The sequence below is a fragment of the Teleopsis dalmanni genome, chromosome 1 (assembly GCF_002237135.1).
Source record: "Teleopsis dalmanni isolate 2A chromosome 1, ASM223713v2, whole genome shotgun sequence".
Taxonomy (NCBI): Eukaryota; Metazoa; Arthropoda; class Insecta; order Diptera; family Diopsidae; genus Teleopsis; species Teleopsis dalmanni.
Window position 1 is genome coordinate 163369981 of NC_051846.1, and position 26443 is coordinate 163396423.

Below are 26443 nucleotides of genomic sequence, written 5' to 3' on the forward strand. Positions count from 1 at the left end.
AAATGGTGTCATTCGACGTCAAGGCGTTATACCCAAGCGTTAACGTAAAAGAAGCAATAAGGATCCTTGAGGAAGAACTCCTCAAAAAGAAAACAGACAAAGTTAAAACAATGAAATACATCCAACTAGCACAACTCTGCATGGAAGAAAATTACTTTACCTTCAGAGGCAGGTTCTTCAAACAAACAAAAGGGGCTCCAATGGGTAACCCCCTATCATCACTATTAAGCGAATTGTTCATGAGTAGACTAGAATCCAAATTAAAAGAAAACGAAATTCTACCAAGGGTATGGATCAGATACGTAGATGATGTATTCGCGATCGTAAAGAAAAACAGAATACAAGAAACTTTGGAGAATCTCAACAATGCATATGGAAACATTGAGTTCACACACGAACGAGAAAACAAGGGATACCTACCATTCTTAGACCTACTGATACAACACAAAAATGGCGCTTTCGAATTCAGTATCTATAGGAAACCAACGAGCACCAAACGTGTCATACCCAACAACTCAAACCATTCGTTCCAACACAAAATGGCAGCCTTCCACCATATGATACACAGAATGCTAACATTACCCCTTACACAAGCAGCTATCAATGAGGAAACCACACACATCAAGGAAATAGCGGACATCAACGGATACTCCCACAACACCATCGACAGAATTATAAAAAAGAAACGCAGGCAACTGTATTCCAGAAACATGACGACCTTAACAACAGAGAAGCCAAAACAAAGAAGGGTCGCCGTAGTGTATAACAACACCGTCTCCAAAGGTCTTAAAACCAAATTGAAAAAATTCAATATCGACCTAGTTTACTCCAGTAGACCACACCAACTCGAAAGTTTATTACCATCCACAAAAGACCCAATCGACTCCTTAGAAAAATGCGGGGTATACAAGATCAACTGCGGCTCCTGCAACAAAGTGTACATCGGACAAACAAAAAGACCCTTATCGGTAAGGCTCGAAGAACACCTAAAAGAAGCGAGGGAAGCACTGAAAAAAATAAACCCTCACATAAAATCAAATGTTGCCAGACATATAATAACGGAAAAACACCACATCAACAAAGAGAATGCCCAAATAATTAAAAACGTAAGGGATACCTGGAAATTAGAAACGGCAGAGAGCATCGAAATACACAAATATCAGGCAACACCGTTACTCAACGGCGATAAGGGAAACGTATCATCATGGCTTTTCAAATACATCCCAAAAAACAAATCCAACCAGTTGACCGAACTACCTGCGCATGATTAAGCCTGAACAACAAAAACTAACCCATCCCACCATTTTTTACCTAACACCCTCAAGGACAAAAACAACAATAACCCTACCAATTAGATTTAAATTATAAGACCTGTAATAAGTATAAATAGCTTGTAAGTTGCATGGATGTTTTTAATATTAGGAATCCTCCTGATGAAGGCAAAAGCGAATTTGCTGAAATACGTATAGAATTATACTAAAAAATAACGCACGAAATAAAAGTTAACATTCTTAAAAAACAAAACAGATTTTAATAATAATAATATTTTATCTTTGAAATGTCTTCTCTAATATCAACAATAAAATTTTTATATTAATTTTCATGATTAATTTTTCTGATGAAGAGCATCAATCAAAACAATTACTTATTATTCCAATTATCAACACCAAAAATGGAAAAAAACAACTTTTTAGGTTATGACGCATAGAGTTGCTGTTGCTGTTATTGTTACTGTTATGCGTATAACGTAATATGTTATGATACGTAATATGTGTTTCCAATAACGTAATTGTTGTTTTTAGAAGTTGTTTTTCACTGAAGGAAATAATGAAAATAAAAACAAAATATTATAATTAAATGGAATATTTTTGTATTTACACAAAAATATTGAAAAGGTGGCTAAAAGGGTTGAAGTTCATTTAAATGAACTAATGGGCTATTCTACCACAACGACGAGTACAGAAAGATGGTTTTCTGTTATGAAAAGCATAAAATCAAAATGAAATAGGTCAAGCCTGAGTGCTCTTAATATAGTTTTGGTTCACTATGATATTACTTTTGAACTGAATAAAGGGATCGACTGTTTATTCCACAAAAAATAGCGATTTATTCCATAATTATAGGGCTATTGACCTGCAAACCATTTTCAAAGTGAATATCTATTACCGTTAAGCACGTAATCAAAAGCGGGGTGGATGAAATATATATAGCTTGAGGGAATTAAATCACATTTTTCCCTAACTGTCTATATAATTGAAGAACTATATGTATATAATTGTTTATATATTGTTGTTGCATTTTAAAGACTTGTAAAGAAAGTCTTTAAAATCTTAAAAGTTAAGATTGGTTACAATTTTAAAAGAAATCCTTCCATCTTTTTTCCTTCTCAGGATCAAGAAATCACACTTTTAAAACAAAATGTAATTTGCAAATGTAAAATGAATTGATTAAAGTTAGGTATTTTTGATCTTAGGATAAAGAAATCATACTTTTAAAACAAAATATAATTTCTTGAAAAAATAAGCAGAATTAAAAAAAAATATACATTTATTTTGTAAGAAAATATATTAAAAAGCTTTATATATATATATTTATATATATTTTATTTGAACTATACTATATATTGTATCCTTCCACCTTTTTTCCTTTTTTGGGTCAAGAAATCATAATTTTAAAATAAAATGTAATTATTAATTAAAGGTGGGATTTTTTAATTGATTTTTGCAAATTTTACTATTCTTGAATAGGTAAATAAGCATAATTAAAAAAAAAAAAACATTTTGTATAAAAATATGATAAAAAACAATATTATAGTTAATTTAGGATTTTATTTGAAAGTCCGCACTGATTACAATCTACTAACATTTTTTTTTTTGAGATCAAAGAAACAGTATAAAGGTCGTGTGCGAGTTCGAGTAAATTGAGGTAAAGTAAAGTGAAATTTCCTATGCACTGCATTTATCTAAATATTTATTTATTGCACTTATTCATTATTTTTGGTTAAAAGTTTTCAAATTTATTTATTTATTTATTAAACATCTTATAAAATTTTTACAATGGTAACGCCTAATTTACCTAATTTTTATTTAGTTTATCCTACTTGAATACTAATATTCGTAAATACTAACATTCTTTGCCATACGGAAATAATTTACTAATTTCCTTAATTTACCATCAATTTACTCGAACTCGCATACGGTCATAGAATATGAAACAAAATATACCTAAGTTTTAATTTAAGTTGGGGATTTTTTTTGCTTTTCTGTGCAAATATTACATATTGTGAAAAAATAAGTAGAATTGAAATAAAAATACATTATTTATAAAAATATTTTTAAAATCTTTTGAGCTGCTTATTCATGTGAAGTCCATTATACCACGGAAGTGAGTATAAAAAGTCTAGCTTTCAAGATAAGATTATAAGAATTTACTTGCAATTATAGGAAATTTCTATTTTTTTCTTAAATAAACAAATAACAATAAATTCTATTTAAATCAATAATTTTATTATTAATTAGAAAAAGAATAGAAAGAAAACATACAATTTATTTATTACTAGTACGATGAAAGGTAATAAAATAAATTAAGTGAAAGGTAATAAAATGTTTATTTCGAAGTAAAAAAACTTTTGCTTCACGTTTTCTCTAAGCAATAAAATAAAATTTTATATCAATTTCGTTTTTCCTTTAAATACACTAATTCACCACCAATTGTATTTGGATACTGTTATTCTTATATGCATACATAGTATGTATGTACATAATTTTAAATACAATAAGTATATATATATATTTATAATTTTTTATATTATAACAAAATCGAATATAACAGCGCTTTATAGTTGTTACAAAAAACAAAAAAAAAACATGTTAGGAATAAATTACAGAGTAAAGGCAGATGGCAGATAAAAGTAACCGAATATGTCAGCAGCGCCAGTTTGTCATTTTTATCAGTTTGGCGACTAATATGCATACACGCTATGTTGTGTATTCTGTATTCTGTATTCTGCATACTGTGTGTGTTATGTTAAGTTTACAGTTTTAGATGGCGGCAGGTGAAGCTGCAATTAAGCACAAACTTGAGCAAAGTTAACAGAGAGAACAGAATTAATAAATTAGGTTAGCGCGTATGGCAGCCGCAGTGGTTTTTGCCGTAGTTTTTCGCATTTTCATTGAATAAAATAGCACAAAGTGCAATTAAATATAAAAAAAAAAAATAAAAAAATGCTAACAGCGTGCATAAAAACCAGAATATGCAAGAAACAACAACAGCTCCATTTACCGTTTATGCCAGGCTTATGTTGTTGAACATGCAACATTTTGAAATATACATCAAAGATTTTTGTGAATTAAAGATTGTAATTTTGGTTTAAAGAATTTCAACCCATTTATGCTGTTACTCCATTTAATGCCAATAAAAGAGACAATTCAAACAACAATAATAGTAATTTTGGCAGCAACAAACGAGGTTACTTTGCAAAATTATAACATAACCACTGCGCTGTGGCATGGTGATCGCAGTTGCAGAGATCTAAGTCACTAGGTGAGATGCTGCGATGTAGTCACAAAATTCGTTGTTATAATTTTTATCTTTTTTTAAGTTTTTTTTCTTCCTATTATTATACACCATTCAGTGGTGAATGCTTGCTTTCTTTGACTTTTACTGTGCTCCACCCATTTTGGACTACTTCATTCTTGCTCAGCTCTAGATTTGTTTGCATATTGGATGGGATTCATATGTGTTTTTCTAATGGATTTTATCTGTTCGATATTTTCATTATTAACTTTTGTTTTTTTTTTTTGTAATTCGCTACAGATTTGTTAAGTGTAATTTTAAAAGTAGTAAAAAAGTTTAAAGATCTAGAGTAGTTGCGAGTTCACTTTTTTAAATGTTTCTGTTATTGGAAAAGGATTGTGTGAGTGTAAAAGAAAAGTTTGTAAATTAGTTTTAATTTTTATTTTTTTTTTCTATATATAGAGGACTATAAAAACAAAAAACTTAGTTTTAAAAATCATTTAGAAGAACGTTCAGTCTGAAAGTAGATCTTTGTGACAACATATGGGACAGATTAGTTAGTTTAATAAAGTAACTAAGTAATATCGTTATAATCCTCTATATGTAGTCCTCTATATAAAAAAACAGAAAAAAACAGAAAGTTTTAAAAAACATTTAGAAGAATGCTTAGTCTGAAAGTAGATCTTTGTGAAAAGATATGGGACAGCTTATTACAGTTAGTTTAAGAAATTAAAACGAGTAATTGTTGATTTTCCAATTCGAAATGCTTACATTCATTAGAATTATCATTACAGTCATTAGAATTATATAACATAAAAACTATAACATAAAAACAATAAAAACTATGAACTATATAACATAAAAATAGATATTCTCTCTCTCTCTCTCTTATCCTAATCTCCCAGTGGAGCATATTTACCCTTGGCAAAGGAGAACTTGGAATATATATTCTGCCCTTAACTATATAGTCTAGTATACACTGCAAAAACACTGAAAAAAAATAAGTTTTTTTTGGTACAATTCTGGCTACTGAATACACTGAGTTTTATTTATAACATTTGGTTTTTTATATCATTGGCTACATAAAGCTAAAGTTGTTCAAGGGGCCCCCTAATAGAACATAGTTAGTTATTTATAGTTAAACTGTCATCAGGTAATAAAACTTCTTATCACACTTTATATAACTGCTTACCTTGTCTTCAAGGTCAAGATTAGTACAGGGGAAAAAGAATGTTTGTAGTCAGGAACTACTCGATCACCCCCTCGACAATATAAGCTACAAATAACAACACTAAAAAAACTTTGAACAGTGAAAAAAAACAATATTTTCTATTATGTTAATCACTTAGCTCAATTCAGGCTATGGCATTGATTATTAAACTGAGTAATATTTATATCTTTTGTCTATATAGAAACATCTATCTTCAGCAAAATATAGCTAAAGGTGTTGCTAGGCTATCTAATGGATCGAGTGATAGAATTGCTACTTTACCTCTTAGTCAGAATAAGTGAACTGTGAAAAGAGCGAATTTCGGTTAATAATTTTCTGACGTTAATGAATATCAAATTAGGTCTCACTACGTTTGTTCTTTGGTACAATTTTAGCCGTGGATATCATAATACATGAATAATATGTTCATTGAATATTGTAAAGTCGAAAATATATAATTTTTAATAAAAAAGTTTATTTGTTGTTTGTGAAATGATTTCAAATATCCATTGTTCAATCATGAACATGAATTATGGACCCGTAAACCGTATTTTTTTTTATAGAAAGACGAGTATTCAGGTGCAATATGATAAAAATTACGTACTACGTACTTTCTGTTTATAGATAATAATGAGTTAAAAAATTTAACAACTATGCCCAGAAACTGTTATTAAAGCATAGCATAATCAATCGATGTCGTTTACGCGCTGGACAGTAACAAAGGAGATGTGAGGCACCTCATAGAACTTCCCTCAACTGCGATAGCAATGACAGCTGTGACCAGTCAATAAACATGCCACAAGATTGATGTATTTGCGGAGCATCTCAATGAGGTTTGTTGATTCCCTTGATCTTGATCGTTTAGTCTTCTTATCTTGTATTAAATTGTTTAACACAGACAGATTTCATCAATGCATAATGTCAGTGGAATGCCTAAATTCTTCAGATGTTTCAAATGATTACCTGAAGCACTCTGTGTGGATAATTCATCTGCCTTGTAATTGCCAAACATATCCTTACGAATGACTCAAGGACTTGCTACTAAAATCGCTTGATTGTTTGATAATATTTCTATTTGCAATGATTAAGTTACTTTACATAGTCGTGGTTTATGTGTTAGTTCTAATTAATAACACAGCATATTAATACTGTATAGTATATGAAAAGGCAATAGAAGTTATTGCCATGAATAACATATATTTTTTATTATCTAGACGAGTGTTTAAGGTCATGTGATACAAACGGTTATCGTCATATTAAAAATATAATTGTTATTGGTCACGTCACGTTGGTCAAAACAGTGTTGCTCAGTAATTAATGTTAGAATTTGTACTTGTTATGAACTTATACCTTTTAAATGTAGGCACAAAAAAACTAAAACAAAATAGTAGTATACTAGTAGTAGCGTAGTAGCGATATACGTATGAAACTTTGTATAGCATGCCTTTTGGTTTTGCCCAAAAAGAGCGCAATGGGTATATTAAGATAGCAGTCACGTCAACGACAATTGTCGTTGCTTTCAATGCAAAATAAAGTGAGCTATTAATGTTGAATTTGCATTTTGTATTTAAAGCAACAACAATTGCCGTGACGTGACTACAATCATAACATACCCCTAAGATTGCCTTGATTATTTTTCATATGACTACTGTATAGTATGACTAAATAGGACTTATAGATCTTCGCGAAGCTGATCTTTCTTTAAAGAAGTGCAAATCGAAGTTAATATATATACAAGATAAAATGCCACAACAATTTATTAGTAGGATAAGGGTATTTGATATTATATTTGTTGAAAATTTTTGAAACAAAATATATGCAAGTTTTCTATGTTACATAAATAATTAAAATAAAATTGTTTATTAAATCCCAAAACTACCAAAAAGGGGGTAGTGAAGGCAAAAGCCATTAATCTTTCTTTTTTGTAGTTTCTTAATCAAGGATTAGGGCTATCAATACTTTAAGGCTCTATATATTACTTTTCCGATAAATGTACTATAATGGCAGGAATGGTAAGATCCTGCCATCAAGGAGAATGGAACAAGGAGAATGAACAAGAAGTCAGTGGCAAGAGTCGTCGGAAGCAGTCGCAACTAAATGTAATGTTTTCTGGTAATTCTAAAATAATAGATTAAAAAAAATTTAATATTGACTGTCACAATAAATTGCGGTTGTCATGTAAACTACTTTGACAAATCATCCATATTAGAATAATGGTGATTTATAGAAAAGTATACTAATTATTAATAATTTTGATTATGAAAATGCTCTTGTCGTAAAATCAAAATATATTTAATATATTTAAATATTTATTTATATTTATATTTAATGGTATAATATATACCACACAAAAATTTAGTTTATTTTGGCTGTGTGCGAGTACGAGTAAATTGAGGTAAAGTAAATTTAAATTTCCTAAGAATTTATTTATTTATTTATTTATTGCACTTATTTATTATTTTTGGTTAAAAGTTTTCAAACTTATTTATTTATTTATTTACTAAACATCTTATAAAATTTTTACAATGGTAACATCTAATTTACCTAATTTTTATCTAAATTACTCTACTCGAAATTCTGGTAAATACCAACTATCGCTGCCATACTGACATAATTTACTATTTTCCTCAATTTATCATCAATTTACTCGAACTCACACACGGTTCTCAATTATTACTAAGCAAAATATTAGTAAAGAATTTGCACTTACCGAAAATTTAATTACAATTTTTCCATTAATTTTATTTGGGACACAATTTTGGGACACAAATTTATTTTTTTGTAATATCTGTTGAAATTTAGAGATAATGTAAAAATATGGTTATATATATTTTTAAATCTGATTAAGAATTCATGTGCGTTTTATTTGACTTTATTTTAAATTAATTTTTATTTTAATTAAATATCAATGAAAACTATTTATTTTATTTTTTCTTTAACCACACAAGAATAACTCGTAAAGTTTCCACACACAAATGTACTTTAATAAATCCAAACACTTATATTCAAAATAATACAATTTTTATTATTAATTGTAATTTATAATATTTTATTAATTGTAAATAATATTAATTATTTATACTATTATTTTGCCACACATTTAAAATATTGCAATAAAAATCTCCATTAATATTTAAGCCATTTTCTTCGCGATCATCGCGATCATCGCCAAACAAAACACAGTACTACGATCCAGCGAAATCCAAAACTAGCAGCAAAACCGCGCGCATTCACAACCGCGACATTGAACTTTGCTGTTTCAGGCCGAAAGAACGTTTGAAGAACGTTGGTGCAAGCGCAGTGTATCTTTGCATCCCAGTGCCCCAAAAAGATTTTCCTTTCCTTTTTGCGTGCTATGAATGGAAATAACCAAAAAAAAAAAGATATAATAAAAAAACGATTGCATCTCTCTCAAGAAAGGCAAGAACGTTTACTTACAACTGACAACTGGAAAAATGAATTGCACAAACTGGCTGCTGCGATAAGCCAGGTGGAATCAATGAAGCTGATTGCAGTTGAGCTATATTATTACAACTCCACTACAACTTTTTATTCAGTTATTATTGTTTGGAATGGAAAAAAAATTGTGGTTTGTGCTATTTTTTAAGCGTAATGTGGCACCTTTGAGAGCGCGTGTCTGTAATCTGTAAACATTCTAAAGAAAGTATTCGTAATGGATTTTGTATTAAACACTCGTTTATGCTTGACCAACTAGATGAGTACAAACAAACTAATATATATTAAATCATAAATTCTATGAATATAAAAATTTGTTAGGAAAACGGTTTATTAACCTACTAAGTGAGCAGTTATAGTTGCTTTATAGATATAAACTATGTGTTTTATTGTACATATATCAGTATTTTATGTTTACTGATATTGTACCTACATAAATATATGTTTAAAGAAGTTTATGTACATGTTTAAAAAAAGAATACTTTCTCTCATATTCAAATTATTATATTAAATTTAAATAACATCATGTTTCCACTGCACCTAAAACTACTTACTTATGTTAATGAAATTAAAATTTTGTCAATGGTCGTTTCCATTGGCATAAACTGATTTATACATGTGAAATAACTTTATTGTTTAGATTTTATATATAAAACGTATAACAAATATTTTAAATTTTAATCATATCCCTTGTAAAAGTCGACATTTTTCTTCTTAAATCGGTTGACTTATTTATAATGAGCTCATTTATATGAAAGCTCATTCTACGGAAATACTGGATTCACACAAGAGTTTTCTTTATAATTGTAAATAATATTATGTTTCCACTGCAGCTAAAACTACTTATTTATGTTAATGAAATTCAGATTAAATCAATGGTCGTTTCCATTGGCATAAACTGATTTATACATGTGAAATAACTTGATTGTTTACATTTTACATATATAAAACGTATAACAAATATTTCAAATTTTGATCATATCCCTTGTAAAAATGGACAGTTTTCTACTTAAATCAGTTGATTTATTTATAATGAGCTCAATTATATGAAAGTTCTTTGTATTGTAACACTCGATTCACACGAGAATTTTGTTTATATTTGTAGCTATTATTTCAAATTATTCTTGATTTCGATAGCAAATTTTGATCATATCTCTTGTAAAAATCGAAATTTTTCTCCATAAATCAGTTGTTTTATTTATAATGAGCTCATTTATATGAAAGCTTTTTGTATGGTAATACTGGATTCATACGAGAGAAACGACAGCATATGAGAGTTTATTTTTGATTTCGACAGTAAAACAAGTTCACATTAAGAAGATTTGTATGGAAATTTTGACAGCTGAAAAAGGAATTGAAACGTAATTTTTATAAAATCAAATTAATTTTGACTTGGAAAGTTCATCGTAGTACAGTATTCCGCAGTACAAATTTTTGCGATTGCGAATAGTTTTAAGGACTCAATGAAACTTTCATACAAAATGAAACAAAACTGTCATTTGTCATATGTATGTATCATATTTGCAAGGTAAATATTTTGTGATAGTACTCGTAGTTAAAAAGTGTGAACATATGACAAAATTGATTTTCAAATTATAAGGAACATCGTGTGAATCGATATTTTTGCTATTTGATTTCAGATGTCAGTTAAAAATTTTTGACAACTATTACAAACAAAACTCTAGTGTGAATCCAGTATAAACTCTCCGCATTAGCATCTTAATGAGCAAAACTTAATGAGACAAATGGAAACACACAAGGTATTATACATAAACTAAATTAATTTTTGATTTTTTACATTAAACCTAGTATAAATATAAATTTCGCACGAAAAATTTATATAGAACTACATATAAGAAAATATTCTAAAATATTTAAATTTTGTGGAATATCACTTAATCCAGTATTGAAATTAAGTAACGACAGTGTTAGGTGTTAGTCAGTAAAGTACAATGTCAAAATTTTTTTAGACTTTTTTATAAACTTTTATGTTAGCTTTTCGTGCGAAATTGATGTTAGTTGTTGACTTTAGGCGAAAAGCATCTAAAACGATATTATGAGATTTGAACCTATTTAAAGCATTATACTTCTTAGAAATGTAAAACGGATAGATAACAGATGTTGTATCATAAAGGTCCAATGCTAAAATATCATTTCAGTCGTCATAAAATAGGCAGACATTAGAACATTAGCAGACAATAATAAGCAAAACTTTTGATTCAATGAAGAAAGTAATGGAAGATATTATTACTAATGCGTGACTAAGCATAAACTCTCTGTAAGAGATTATTATTGCTAAGAATGTAGAGCAAAGTGATGACAGACTAACTATAAACTATGTGTAAGACATTCTTGTTACCAAGATTTTAGATCAGAGTTACAGCAGAGACAGGGGCAATGTCATTCGAAAAAGGGTTAGAAATTGTGAAGCCTTATATTTCATATTATTTAGCAGAACCATATACCTAAAATTAAAGTATCTTAGTTGGAAGATTATAGCATTTTTTTAAGTTTTATTAAATCATTTCCAGGATTGTCATTTCTTACAAGGATTTCGCAAAATAGTTGTATCAATTTTTTGTTTTATATATTAAGTGAAGTAATATTATATATAATATATATATTATATACTATAATAAAGCTAAAGAGAAGCATCAATTTTCGTTGTCCGAAATTAAAGATGTCGAATCATGCCCTCTTCTCACTCTCTACTAAAGAAATTTAGAATCAAGCGTCAAGCTGCCGATAGGGTAAATAGGGTGTGATTTTTACCCCACAGAACAGTTCGGTTCAAAGTAATTAATTGGTTCTTCATATTTTTCAACATACTGGTTTGAACATACAGATTTCTATATTTCTTTTTTCCGTGCAACTATATTGATATATCGATTGGTGTATATATATAAACTTCAGATACTAATAAGTTGTAGTTTTGAAGAGAATTTTAAGTTCTTTAAATAAATTCTTTTATGTACTCCTAACATCTATGTCTGATCTATTCTCTTATTTACGTTATTTCCAGTCTACATATATGTTAATTTGTTCTTATAGTTGATTGATTTATTTATTATAATAAATTACATGAGGCCCTACGCTCCACTGGAAGTTAACGGAACAAAGAAGAAGCAGATAATTAATCACAAAATAATAAGAATTTATACCAAGATAGGAAAAACGAGTACTAGCTGGCAGGGCCTTCAACTCGATTTATATATCAAATATTTCTATGCAGCAGATTAATGAAATTGGTTGGCTATATAATATAACTTAAATGAGCTTATATCATACATAGTACATTCATATATAAATATAATGGTATTGAATTAAATATATAAAAATATTTATTTATACACTTGTAAAAATATACCGTATATATCGTTTGTAAAGTAAAAAATAAGTTCTTTATTTGCCTTAACTATTTTTTAATAATTAGTGAACGATTAGAAAAAATAATTAAGTTTAAAAATATTTTTAAAATAATTTTGATTACTTTTAAATACATTTGATAATAAATATTAAACTATTACTCGTAGTATCACTATTATTAGTAAATTATTTTAATTATTTTATGAGTAATATATGAGGAGTACTATGCACTACATTGTGTAGCTTTCTATTTAATATTAAAAATATTAATATTAAGATATTAGTTTTAAAAAATATATTTATAATTTTTTAATATTACATTATTAAAAAATAAACTGTTTAAAAATTTTTACTTATATGACTATTATTAATACTTAATTCATTCATTTATTAATGAATAAATTTTTCAGGTATTGTATATATTTAAAATATTAAATATTAAAAAAATGAATTTAATTATATTTATTTCTTTGTGAGTTAACACTAAAATTAATTTTAAAGTTAACTGAGAATAAGGATTAATACCTGGACTATTAGGTTCTTCGCCCTGTGTAATTATATATTATCCGATGTTTTATTAATTAAACATACGTTTGTATAAAATTTTTTAAATATACTAATACGTTGGATTTGATAACATTTTCAAATTTCTATAGATTTTTGTGACGACTCTTACATATACTCAACAAGAAAAAAATAGACGTATAATTAGATGTATATATATCAATTATATAATAGATGAAATCCGTCAATATTTATCTATCGACTGAATTTTAAAAAAATGTTTTAAATAATTAACAAAGTGAACAGTCCTTATGCCCTATCCGGTCCTTAGGAATATCAGAAGGTGATAATAGAGTTTAAAATTGGTTCAATGGTTGTTGTTGTAAGGAATAGATTGTAGATAATTTGCTTTTGGATTTTCATTAGCTTCTACGTATTAGAATAGAATATTTTTATTCTGCTATTATATATTTTCTTTTCTTTCTAAAATCTTTTTTTAGAAATATATTATAAGTAAATACCAGTCGATTATGTCAAGAATCGTACCAAATTATTGATTTATTTTTATTCTACAATTATCTGTTAAATGGTAATTAGAATAATATATTTTTAAAGTTATCTTAATAACCTATTAAACGCTATATACAATGAAACTAATTTAAATAAAGTAGTTACTTTAGACTATATATAAGTTTCAACTTTTTCTGAGAGTTCATTAGAAAGTTTTATTTCGTTTAACATGAAGACATATATAATTCTATTAATTTTCGCATATTTTGGTAATATAGATTGAATAAATAATATTTGCAGTAACTAAGTAAAAACCTTATTCTATGATCCCAATCCAACCACAGATTTTTCAGTTGCAATTAATGCTGGAATAAACCCATTGGACGTTCTTAATAGTGTTAAGTTCTACCTCTACACTAATCAAAATCCGGAAGATCCACAAATAATCAGTTATAAAGACAATTCTGTAGCAGTGTCCAATTACGATAGTTCACGTAAGACCAAGTGAGTACTATTTTAAAATTTTTCAATGTTTACAAATTACAATATACAAATTACAATATTTGATAATTATTACCATATATATTGCATATTTTGAATGAAATATTCCTTTAAATCCCTAGATTTATTATTCATGGATTTCTTGCATCCTATGAGCAAGTACCAAATCGTCCTATAAGAGAAGCATATTTAGCGACAGGAGACTATAATGTGATTGCTGTTGATTGGAGCAAGTATTCCTTTACGGAATACGTAACAGTCGCATCGAAAGTATATCCTGAAGTAGGTACAGCAGTCGGAAAATTAATTGACTTTTTGCATTCCAATTATGGATTAAATTTTAACGAATTGGTTGTAATTGGACATAGTTTGGGAGCACATGTTGCTGGTTTTGCAGGAAAACAAGTTAAATTAGGCAAAATTGAATCAATAGTTGGTCTTGATGCAGCACTCCCTTTTATTAATATTAACGATCCTTCACAACGCTTGTCAAGAACCGATGCAAATTATGTTGTAACGATACACACTTCGAGTGGAAGGAACGGCATTGCAATGCCAATTGGTCATACCTCTTTTTATCCAAATTGGGGTCGTCGACAAATAAATTGTGACGTTGATAAATTTGCTGATTTTTGTTCTCACCAAACATCTATTCTGATTTATGCTGCTGGAGTGAGAGGTTATTCATATGCACCCATCTATCAGTGTAGCTCATTTGAAGAAATTGTGGAAGAAACTGGTTGCAATAAAGAAGTCGATGTACAAGTCGGAGATCCTTTGATTGTAAAGAAATTACCAGGAATTTTCTATTTTGATATTAAGGATGCTTCAAAGCTAGCACTTCTCTTTTAAAGAAGTTTCTTCATATTTTAATCAATAATTTATTGTTACTTAATAATACATATAATATGCATTTTATATTAATACTTGTGTATATCGAGAATATAATTAAATAGTTTATGGTGTATATAATAAATATATTATGGCATATTTTTGTTTTTTAAATATATTTTACATACAATTTAGAATTGAAGATTGGGATTATCAATATGTTTGCTAGCTCGACAGACAATGGAAATTGTACAAAGTATACTATATACTATATATTATATCGGTTGGTTTTTGCTTCTATTTCAATAAGTATTTCTGTTGATTGCTATTTCAGCTGCACGAGTGTGAATTGGCAAATTTTTTGACTATAGTAAAATCAAAAATTAAATGACTTTTTGCATGCCAACTATGGATAAATATTAATGCATTGGTTGTAGTTGGTTATAGTTTCGGAACACATATTGCTGATATTACTGGAAAACAAGTTAAATTAGGCAAAATTGCAGCAATTGTTGGTTTTGATGCAGAACTTTTTTTGTTGATATTGAAGATCGTGCACAATACACACTTCGATCGGAAGGGTTGGTGTTGCAAGACCAATGGTCACACCTCTTTTTATCCAAATTGGGGTCGTCGACAAGAAGGTTGTGGCGCTGATCCAGTTGCTTTTTGTTCTCATGAAAAATCTATTCTGGTTTATGCTGCTGGAACGAGAGGTTATTCAAATCCGCCCATCTATCAATATTGCTTATTTAAATAAATTTTTGAAGAAATGTGTTGCAATTAAGAAGTTGATATGCAAGTCGGAGATCCATTGATTGTAAAGAAATTACCAGTAATTTTCTATTTTGATATTAAGAATGCTTCAAAGCTAGCAAGTTTTTTTAAAAAAAGTTTAATTATTTTTTAGTCATACATTCAAATAACACAATAAGTTATTTGAACCTAAAGATTTATTGTCATATAGATATAATATGTTTATGCATATCGAGAAAATAATAAAATAGTTAATGGTTTATGATGTATATAATAGTTACATTGTGACATATTTTTATTTTTTAAATAAATTTTGCATACAACTTAGAACTGAACATTGAGATTATCAAGATGTTTGCTAGCTCGACAGACAACTGGAACTGCACAAGGTATACTTTATACAGGGTGGCCGCCGAAAATTGCAACAAAATAAAACGTTCTATTTTGTTTATTTTTGATAAATTTAATGAAAAATAAATGAAAATATGTGAATAGAACTTTAAATAATTAAGTTAATTTATTATGATTTAATATGGCCCCCTCTAGCCTGAATAATGGCCTTCAAACGACTAATGAAGCTATCGCACGCTGCCAGTAACTGGTTTTGCGGTATTTTGACCCATTCTTGGCTTAGTGTTTGCTTCAGACGATTGACATTTTTGTATTTTTTACCTTACTTTTTAAAATACCTCAGACCGAGAAATCTGAAGAGTTCATATTAGGTTAATACGGTGTCCATTGTGTTGATAGAATAAAGCACGGAACGTTTTTTTTCAGCCATTCTTATTCTTTGGGTGTGTATTTTTACCTCACGGTCGCTGAAAACGAAGGTAAAGCGACTACCGGCCATATCGGTGGTTCACACAATCACCATCGGTGGCCCCTACTTTCTGGTGACCATTCGTATGTTTAAATTTTTAGTTGACCTCTCTGACAAGTAAACTAGATCATTTTGCTTGTTTACGTACTGCTCAATTACGAATGGTGGCTCATCGAAAAAATCAAATTTGGCAACCCATCACTTTCGGCCGAACAAATCAACCTTTTGGCTCATTGGGCTCTGTCTTTTTTTGTTCATCCCTGCAGATCATGCACGGCTTCTTTTCTACAAATGAATTAATTTTGAGCTTTCTGTCATTGTTGGTTTGACACTAGATCGGTGAAAAGTTTTTTGTAATTTTCGTCAGCCACCCTGTATATTATTATATTATATAGGTTCGGCCTAAAGGAACCTTTGCATATAGCCAATAATGAAAAATCCCATCAATACATTTATAAATTTATAAATTATTTTACTATGATATATACAGAAAAAGTAATAAATACTTATATTTATATATATTATATGTAATTGAAATTTGAACCAGATTTATACAACTATGTACATATATTGAAAATAGTGGTGTATTTTATAAATAAAATATTTTTTGTCAATTAAATTTTATAATACACTATATTAATTATAACAAGAATAAGTAGTAGATTTAATATGTATAAAACGAATTCATTTATATATGTAGAAAGCAATATTGTTTTTTAGAGTTGCTTTTAACAGCACTTTTTAAAGACACTCTGTTCTAACATCAAAACTGACGATGATATTGCAGAACACACATTCTTTAAGTGCAATAAGTGGTTGCCCGAAAGAGAAGCACTAGCAGCGCAAGTTGGTGTTTTCTCTCTAAGGACGAGAACAAAACAAAGTCTTAAATGACTGATAGGGACCCTACCTCGAAGTAAATCTAACGTAGTCCCGAGGTAGGAAAATGTCTCCAGAAATGAGGAGGAGTGATTTAGTTCGTGCGATTTGGGCACTCACTTTCCGGAGCGCCGGATTGTGATCAGTGCGTAGGCATTCCACTCGTCTTTGCCACAAAAAAAAATACACTAAAACTAAGGCCCATGCTATAAAGAAAGTCATGGACACTAACATTATGCAGCACATGAATCCTCTTCACCGTGACCAAATTTAAACCGACATTTTATTTTTCCTTTCACTTTCACTCTCACTCCCAACTTTTTAATTTGCATTAAAAGCAACAACAATTTCAATTTTGACGTGCCCATGACTTTCTGCATAACATGGGTCTAACTCTTCTATAATTGGCTTTTCGTTAATTATTTTTAAAAGTCAACAAGTTTCTCAAATATTTTGTATGTTTTATTATCAAAATTTCTGGTTATTACATAAATAATAGGTACTTATATTGGGTAATATAAAAAGTATTCGACGTTAAGCAATTTTACCGTAAACCGTCCAAATTGTTCGGCATGTTTTCGCAGTGGTTTCATCTTATTTATAATAAGATATAAAATAATAAAGCATCATATAGCATATTTCTTATATTTTACAAATTTCACTCATTTTCAAACCAATACAACATAAGCAACAAATACATTGAGTGTAAAATACACACGGGGTTAGGGGGTTAACATAAAAGAAAAAGTGTCTGATTGTATTTAATTCGGTAAATGCCAGTGCGATTTTAGAAACTCGATCATCTCTTTAAGTTGGCACACAGTCTCTTAATATCCCCGTCTGGATAGCTACAATTGATTCGGATCACTATCTTGTTGCAACCAAAATCCACACCCACTTATGTATGATGAAAAAAATACTAGAAAAATAACATTAAAAGCTACGTCTCAGAAAAATGCAATTATAACAAACATCCAATGACTTTGTTTCTAGATTCTTCCACTGTCTTCTAACTTGAAGAAACCAATATATATGTGTAATGGAACTACATCTTCCATTTTATATGTGCCGCTGCAGAAGAGGTGATTGGCTATAACTGAAGGTAAAGAACAACTGATACGATCAGGTGTGTCGTAAAGCTACCGCAGAGAAAGATGCAGCACATCAAATGGTAAGTTGCTACGCGTGCTGCTAAAGAACGATATTAATAAAAGACAAGGGGAGAGAAGCGTCTTTTTAGGCGGAAAAAGAGCCCTAGAAGCTATGAAATAGAAATATGGCTAAAAAATTCTACAAAAGAAAAAAAAATTGTTTGACAAGTGCATTTATAAGCCTGGAGTTAATTTTCGTAAAAACAAATTATAAAAATATTTATGAAAATAAATATATAAATTATATATATTTAACATCTTGATTTTACCCCCATTTAATACACCACTGATTGATGTAGTTAATTATTTCTTTAATAATTGGTTCTTAAAGACAGTAGTATCTACTTATTCAAAATATATCTTTAAATTTACATTATAACTAAATTTGTAGTAATTAAGTCAAGATGAGTAAATATTATTGAATTTATTTTCGTTTTAGTCTTATCTGCATTAGAGTAATTAGTTTAAAATACTTTTAAAATTATCTTTAAAAGTCGTAATATAATCAGAAGCGAAACTAATTTAAATAAAGTAATTGCTTCAGACAATATATAAGTTCCAACATTTTCTGAGAGTTCACTAGAAAGTTATATTTCGTTCAACATGAAGACATACATAGTTCTATTAATTTTCGCGTATTTTGGTAATAAAAATAAATAAAATAAGTAAAATATAAGTAAAAATTATTTTCTATGCTCTTAATTATAGATTTTTCAGCTGCAATTAATGCAGCAATAAACCCAGTGGATGTTGTCGAAAGTGTTAAATTCTACCTCTATACTAATCAAAATCCGGAAGAACCACAAATAATCAACTATAATGACGATTCTGTAGCCGTGTCCAATTACGATTCTTCACATAAGACCAAGTGAGTACTAATTTCCAACTTTTTCATTTAAAACAATGACATATACACATTATTTTTTCTTAATTTTTTTTTTTTTAATGCGTGCTTCTAATCATAAGAATTATTATTCATGGATGGTATTCAAACTACACGAGAGTTCCAAACCGTCCTATAAGAGAAGCATATTTAGTAACTGGAAGCTATAATGTTATTTCTGTTGATTGGAGAAAATATGCCAATATGGAATATATAACAGTCGCATCGAAAGTATTACCCGAAGTAGGCGCAGCAGTTGCAAAATTAATTGACTTTTTGTATACCAACTATGGATTAAATTTTAATGAATTGGTTGTGATTGGACATAGTTTGGGAGCACATATTGCTGGTTTTGCTGGAAAACAAGTTAAATTGGGTAAAATTGAAGCAATTGTTGGTATTGATGCAGCTCTTCCTTTCATTAATGTTGATGATCCTTCACAACGCTTGTCAATAACCGATGCAAATTATGTTGTAACAATACACGCAACGATAGGAAAAGAAGGTATTATAAAACCAGTTGGACACACCGCATTTTATCCAAATTGGGGTCGGCGTCTAGAAGGATGTGGCGTTGATACATTGGGTCTTTGCTCTCATAATGCAGCTCCTCTAGTTTATGCGGCTGGAGTAAGAGGTTATTCATACGCGCCCATTTATCAATGTAGCTCATTTGAAGAAATTTTGGAAGAAACCGGTTGCAATAAAGAAGTCGATGTACAAGTCGGAGATCCTTTGATTGTAAAGAAATTACCAGGAATTTTCTATTTTGAAATTAAGGATGCTTCAAAGCTAGCACTTCTCTTTTAAAGAAGTTTCTTCATGTTTTAATCAATAATTTATTGTTACTTAATAATACATATAATATGCATTTTATATTAATACTTGTGTATATCGAGAATATAATTAAATAGGTTATGGTTTATGGTGTATATAATAATTATATTGTGACATATTTATATTTTTTAAATAAATTTTACATACCATTTGCAATTGAACATTGGGATTATGAAGATGCAACGGCTGGAAAAGAAGGTATTATAAGACCAATTGGTGATACCTCGTTTTATCCGAATTGGGGACGCGGTCTTGAAGGATGTGGAGTTGATGTATACTGTATTTGTTCCTTTATTGTATGCGACTGGAGTGAAAGGTTAGTTGTATGCGCCCGACTCTCAGTGTAGCTCATTTGAAGAAATTGTGGAAGAAACCGGTTGTAATAATGAAGTCGATGTACAAGTTGGAGATCCTTTGATTGTGAAGAAATTACAGGGAGTTTTTTATTAAATAAGAGTTACTAGAAACTAATAACTCTTACTTAAGAAAAGTTTTACTATCTTATAATAATATATTTTATGTTTTATATTATATTTTACAAATTATTATTATTCTATTAATATCACGTTTGCCACTTATGGTACTTTAGTACCAAAATTGGTACTTTTTTTTTTCGTTTGGTACTCATGTTCAAAAAATGGTACATTTTTGACGACCCAACTTTATTGTGGATATTTCCAATTAATTTTTTTTATAAATGCAACTTTGCATTATTTTATATTTTGTTCATTTATAACACTATGAAAAACACAGAACGAAAAAACAACCTTTTTTACAGAAATGGTTTTCAACCAATTTTGGTACAGGCAAAAATTTTCAAGTGGCAACCGTGATTAATATCATAATGTATAAAGTATATGTAAACTATTTTTTATAAATTTATATAATTTTTAAAATCACTTACTTTTATTTTAGAAGAAAAGTTTATATAGAATATATAGATAATCTATATATTAAACGTAACCAAAATTTTGTTGGTTTGCATAAGCAAAGGTAATTTAATTTTACCCAAATTTTTAACAATAGCATTTTGCTTAAAGTAAGAGTATTACTCGTAAAATTTATACATCCATCATATTCTTCGACTGTGTTTTAAACCAAGATTAATTAATAACAAAAGTATATTTATAATATACATAACATGTTTGTTCCCGTACCTTTCAAGTACGTAAGTAGTAAAAATCTAGAAACATTAAAAATGTACTTCGTTTTGTAGAGGGCCACGAAATTTTGAAACCATTTCAGTAAAAATATACCTACAATTATTTTCATTCTACTTAGTTAAACATTTGGATGTTTTATTCATATTTTGCAAAAGTATTAGTGAAGTATGTTATATAGAGGACTTTATCTGAGCAGTTGCTTTTCTATTCTGCTTGAATTTCACCCATACCTGAACAGATTTAGGACCTGAACAGATTTGACAGCAAACTTTCGAAGTAGTGGGAACACTGCGCCCGAATTTGAGCCAAAAAAAGTAAAATTTATTATTTAAAAGTAGAAATAACTTTATAATAATATATATATATGCAAAATGTGCACAAAACTAAAAATTAAATATTGGACTCAATCTTTATCATCATCCATCTGCCTTTATTGTGCATAGTAGATTTCAACAAACACCATATATACCGTGTATATACTTATATGGTATATTATATTTATAATACGAAAATAATAAACTTGCTCAATATATTATAATTTTTATAATATGAGAATACTTTAATTCAATACTTTTACTTTCATACTCTCTATACAATACGAGCAATACGCTTGTTATTTGTCAGCTCTCACCAGCTCTCGTCAGCTATTTGCTGGTCTGCCGTATCATCTGTTCTGTAGATTAATTATTTTCTTTAGTAGATATTAATCAAAGATCTTCGAATTGTTGCCAGCTAAATCATTAACATATATTCAGCGTATAATTAATTATGGAAGTGATTCATGTGCAAATAAATGGATTCGGTATTGTTTCTTTCTCTCAAGGATGTTTTCGGAAATATTGTTAAAGGGTCACATAGAGTTCTTAATTACTTTTTGTTAAATAGTATAATTTCTTTATAGCACCTTATGTTACAACTTTGTTTGAGTATTTAAGAATGTAGTGGATGTTTTTTACTATTCTAGTGTAATATTCTCAAGCGGTATTAGTACTTTAGTCATACTATTCGGTCCTAGAAGTGAATGTGCTCTTTTTCAATTTAAAAAACTAAGGAAAAATATAAATTCCCATATTTAATAGTACCTTGTTTCGGATAGGGGTAAGATTATTTTCGTAACAGGATATGTTTGTGGTAAGAAGTGATTAAAATTCAACAGGCACCAACCTTTACTATTTCGGAGTATAACTTTTAGAAAGTGGATTTCATTTACCGCACACGATCACAATCCCGTCGTACTGTTGGTATTATGGGATCAAAGCGCCCGTAATTTCGGTTCTCCTGAACACTAGGCTGGTTTCTTACTAGAGTGTCATGGAGACTGTATATAAATTCATCTATGAAGGGTTTAGGTTTAAATTTATGGTTTAATTTTATGTGGAGTTGCATTTCTTAACTGGGTGGCTAACCCAAAAAACAGCAGAGGATAAGCAGAGGTCCTTAGTAAGGGAACGTAATATTCAAATATTTAACTGTAATTGGTGCCGCCAAAATTTATGGGTCGCTTTAATTGGCATTAACTTAAAATGCATGATTAAAACAGTGTAAGAATACTACGCGGCAGGTGAACTCGTAAAACAACTAGGACTTAGACCGCTACGATACTTGAGTAACACATATATTTTTTCATTATACAAAGAAGTTAACTTAATAATTTGTTAGTAAGTCCATTAGTCGCTGAAAATTTTAGGTAGAATTCCTTGTTGGTTTCCATTGTAAACTACGTGTTTAATAAATTTATGAGCGAGAGAACAATTTTTGAATTTGTTGGATGAGTAGTACTAGCTTTATAAGTTGACTGGTGATTTAAGTAAAAATTTACCTGCTCAATTAACAATATCGCAATAAAGATAATGCAATACTTGGCAATATCTGGATGGTTATTCTTTCCAATAATGGCATTTAGATTTTGTTTAAAGAGAGTGACCGAAATTATATAGTACTTGGTACTTTTTTTGGTAATGACAGTTATAATGCCATACGAAGAAAGAGTTTTATCCTGTATGCCTCATAAAGGATAAATTAAGTCTTTTTGTGTAATATTAAGAAGCATACACAAAATAGGTTAGAGCGAAAAAACAGATAATGTTGTTTTCACTTTACCTTACACATTTTACTATAGCAAACCAGGTCGCAGCAGAAATATATATAAGTTTATATATAGTTATATATTAGTATTTTATAACGTTTAGTGTGACATATTCAATATAATTGTAAAAATTTAAATAATTAATTAATTAATTTAATTAATTGAAAGTAAATATAAAAATAAAATAAAGTTTTATTGTGTTAAAAATCGATCAGGAGAGTACGATTATTAGTAATGATGTTTCCCCTTATATAAAATACAGTTTTTAATATGATATCATATATAAGGTTATGAGCAATAATATATGTTACTATAACTAAGGCATACACGGTCTGGCTTCAAATCTCACTCAGGTCGGGTTCATACTCTAAAAAAACCTTTAAAATATGTCTGGTAGTTCTGCCACAGCAATAGAGTTTCAAGCATTCTTTTCATTCGCAGAAATCTGTACTATCATATCTTTCCTTCAAATACTATATTTTTTACTATATGTTACTATATCACATTTTACCACATTTTTGAATAACTTCTTTTATTAGGATTTGCTTTGATGTTATTAAATGTACTAGAAATATTACAATGTCACATTCTATTTCAATCTAAATCTGGAAATCACATGTATTTAACATATGTAAGCAAACAGAAGAAGAAAAAATATTTAATTAACATCATATGATCAATTTAAATTCACTTATACTTAAGTATTTTAGAAGTAAGTGTGCGGTTAATAGATCATTAGCAATAGTTGTGGGTTTTTTGGTAGAAGTTTTAATGATGGAAGAGCCTACAATATTAATTTATAATTTTAAGTTATAATGTCTCAACAACGCAATTAATTATGTTAAAAATCGTAACGGTCTTTAAAATTATTTGCTTTTTACATTTATCTGTATTGAGGTAATTAGCTTAAAATATCTGAACAATTATCTAAAAAAGTCATTAAAGGTAATCTATCATAAAACTTATTTAAATAAACTAGTTACTTTCGACAATATATAAGTTCGAACATTTTCTGAGAGTTCATCAGAAAGTTTTATTTCGTTCAACATGAAGACATATATAATTCTATTAATTTTCGCATATTTTGGTAATATACATTGAATAAATAATATTTGCAGTAACTAAGTAAAAACCTTATTCTATGATCCCAATCCAACCACAGATTTTTCAGTTGCGAATAATGCTGTAATAAACCCATTGGACGTTCTTAATAGTGTTAAGTTCTACCTCTACACTAATCAAAATCCGGAAGATCCACAAATAATCAGTTATAAAGACAATTCTGTAGCAGTGTCCAATTACGATAGTTCACGTAAGACCAAGTGAGTACTATTTTAAAATTTTTCAATGTTTACAAATTACAATATACAAATTACAATATTTGATAATTATTACCATATATATTGCATATTTTGAATGAAATATTCCTTTAAATTCCTAGATTTATTATTCATGGATTTCTTGCATCCTATGAGCAAGTACCAAATCGTCCTATAAGAGAAGCATATTTAGCGACAGGAGACTATAATGTGATTGCTGTTGATTGGAGCAAGTATTCCTTTAGGGAATACGTAACAGTCGCATCGAAAGTATATCCTGAAGTAGGTACAGCAGTCGCAAAATTAATTGACTTTTTGCATTCCAATTATGGATTAAATTTTAACGAATTGGTTGTAATTGGACATAGTTTGGGAGCACATATTGCTGGTTTTGCTGGAAAACAAGTTAAATTAGGCAAAATTGAATCAATTGTTGGTCTTGATGCAGCACTGCCTTTTATTAATATTAACGATCCTTCACAACGCTTATCAATAACCGATGCAAATTATGTTGTAACGATACACACTTCGAGTGGAAGGAACGGCATTGCAATGCCAATTGGTCATACCTCTTTTTATCCAAATTGGGGTCGTCGACAAATAAATTGTGACGTTGATATATTTGCTGGTTTTTGTTCTCACCAAACATCTATTCTGATTTATGCTGCTGGAGTGAGAGGTTATTCATATGCACCCATCTATCAGTGCAGCTCATTTGAAGAAATTGTGGAAGAAACCGGTTGCAATAAAGAAGTCGATATCCAAGTTGGAGATCCTTTGATTGTGAATAAATTACCGGGAATTTTCTATTTTGATATTAAAGATGCTTCCAAGCTAGCACTTTTCGTTTAATATGATATTTAGGTTTAAAGAAACATTGGTATTTAGCCAATTATATAAATATCCATAAATATACTTTACCACATTTTTATATCAATAAAATTTTTTTCTATCGAAAGTATAATAAAATAGTTTGCGTTTTATTGTGAATAATAATATACTTGATTGATAAGGGTATATTGAATTTATCTAAATATTTGTTAGTTAAAGAGAATAATAATAGCATATTTAAGGTACATTTATATATAATTAGGTCAACTATACAATTTGTAAGCCATATGAGCGGTAATTGTTTGCTTCCTTTAAACTGTCTTCCTTTTAGACAAAGTTTCATTCTCGTAGAATTATATAAAGTTAATTCCATATATTAAATTTATCATATATGTATATTAAATGATTGAGATATACTCGTAAAAGCTCGATATGCTCGATAGGAATATATTTTTTTTTGGATAAAGTCTTCTTAAAAAATTTGTTTTATGGAGAGATGTATCTCATATAAATATGATTCATTGAAGATTATTCGTATCGATTTACTTTACTTATTTACTCTTTAATTTTTTAAAGTTTTAATATTACATGAGGAAGTAGAAGTCGATCATTTATTTTGAAATTTTAAAAGCTGTGGTAGAGTATGTGGATATGGCATTAGAAATAAGAAGATGATAAAAAAATGGAGTTTAATAATAAAGATTATTTTATCGGACGAAAGAAATAACTTCATATTTCAGTAGTTATTTTCTTCATCTGATGGCTTCCTATTCTGGTGGCGTGTGAATTCATAATGTGTTCGATAATATTACAATAAATACATCG

The 26443-nt window shown here is 28.9% G+C and overlaps 2 protein-coding genes across 3 annotated transcripts; both read left to right on the forward strand.

Moving 5' to 3' along the window:
• Positions 1-13775: 13775 nt before the first annotated feature.
• Positions 13776-14997, forward strand: LOC119669254 (pancreatic triacylglycerol lipase-like). Its single transcript, XM_038079084.1, has 3 exons — positions 13776-13830; positions 13906-14065; positions 14185-14997. Exons 1-3 carry the CDS (start codon positions 13791-13793, stop codon positions 14912-14914), a joined length of 930 nt encoding a protein of 309 aa, XP_037935012.1. The 5' UTR covers positions 13776-13790; the 3' UTR covers positions 14915-14997.
• Positions 14998-19068: 4071 nt separating this feature from the next.
• On the forward strand, positions 19069-25688 carry LOC119669770 (pancreatic triacylglycerol lipase-like). Of its 2 annotated transcripts, none has more exons than XM_038079789.1 (3): positions 19069-19142; positions 19208-19367; positions 19466-20275. In XM_038079789.1, the coding sequence occupies exons 1-3, from the start codon at positions 19103-19105 to the stop codon at positions 20190-20192; spliced, it is 927 nt and encodes a 308-aa protein (XP_037935717.1). In that variant the 5' UTR covers positions 19069-19102; the 3' UTR covers positions 20193-20275. The 2 variants fall into 2 exon arrangements, with proteins under 2 accessions (XP_037935717.1, XP_037935716.1); XM_038079788.1 differs by lacking the exons at positions 19208-19367; positions 19466-20275 and adding exons at positions 24631-24790; positions 24910-25688 and having other exon boundaries at positions 19093-19142.
• Positions 25689-26443: the final 755 nt, after the last annotated feature.

What these genes read in the sequence shown, in the direction of transcription:
- LOC119669254 (XM_038079084.1), top strand. Translation starts at nt 13,791, where the DNA reads ATGAAGACATATATAATTCTATTAATTTTCGCATATTTTG. An exon ending in ATTAATTTTCGCATATTTTG is followed by an intron (nt 13,831 to 13,905) that starts GTAATATAGATT and finishes ATCCAACCACAG; the next exon opens with ATTTTTCAGTTGCAATTAAT. An exon ending in GATAGTTCACGTAAGACCAA is followed by an intron (nt 14,066 to 14,184) that starts GTGAGTACTATT and finishes TTAAATCCCTAG; the next exon opens with ATTTATTATTCATGGATTTC.
- LOC119669770 (XM_038079788.1), top strand. Translation starts at nt 19,103, where the DNA reads ATGAAGACATACATAGTTCTATTAATTTTCGCGTATTTTG. An exon ending in ATTAATTTTCGCGTATTTTG is followed by an intron (nt 19,143 to 24,630) that starts GTAATAAAAATA and finishes ATCCAACCACAG; the next exon opens with ATTTTTCAGTTGCGAATAAT. An exon ending in GATAGTTCACGTAAGACCAA is followed by an intron (nt 24,791 to 24,909) that starts GTGAGTACTATT and finishes TTAAATTCCTAG; the next exon opens with ATTTATTATTCATGGATTTC.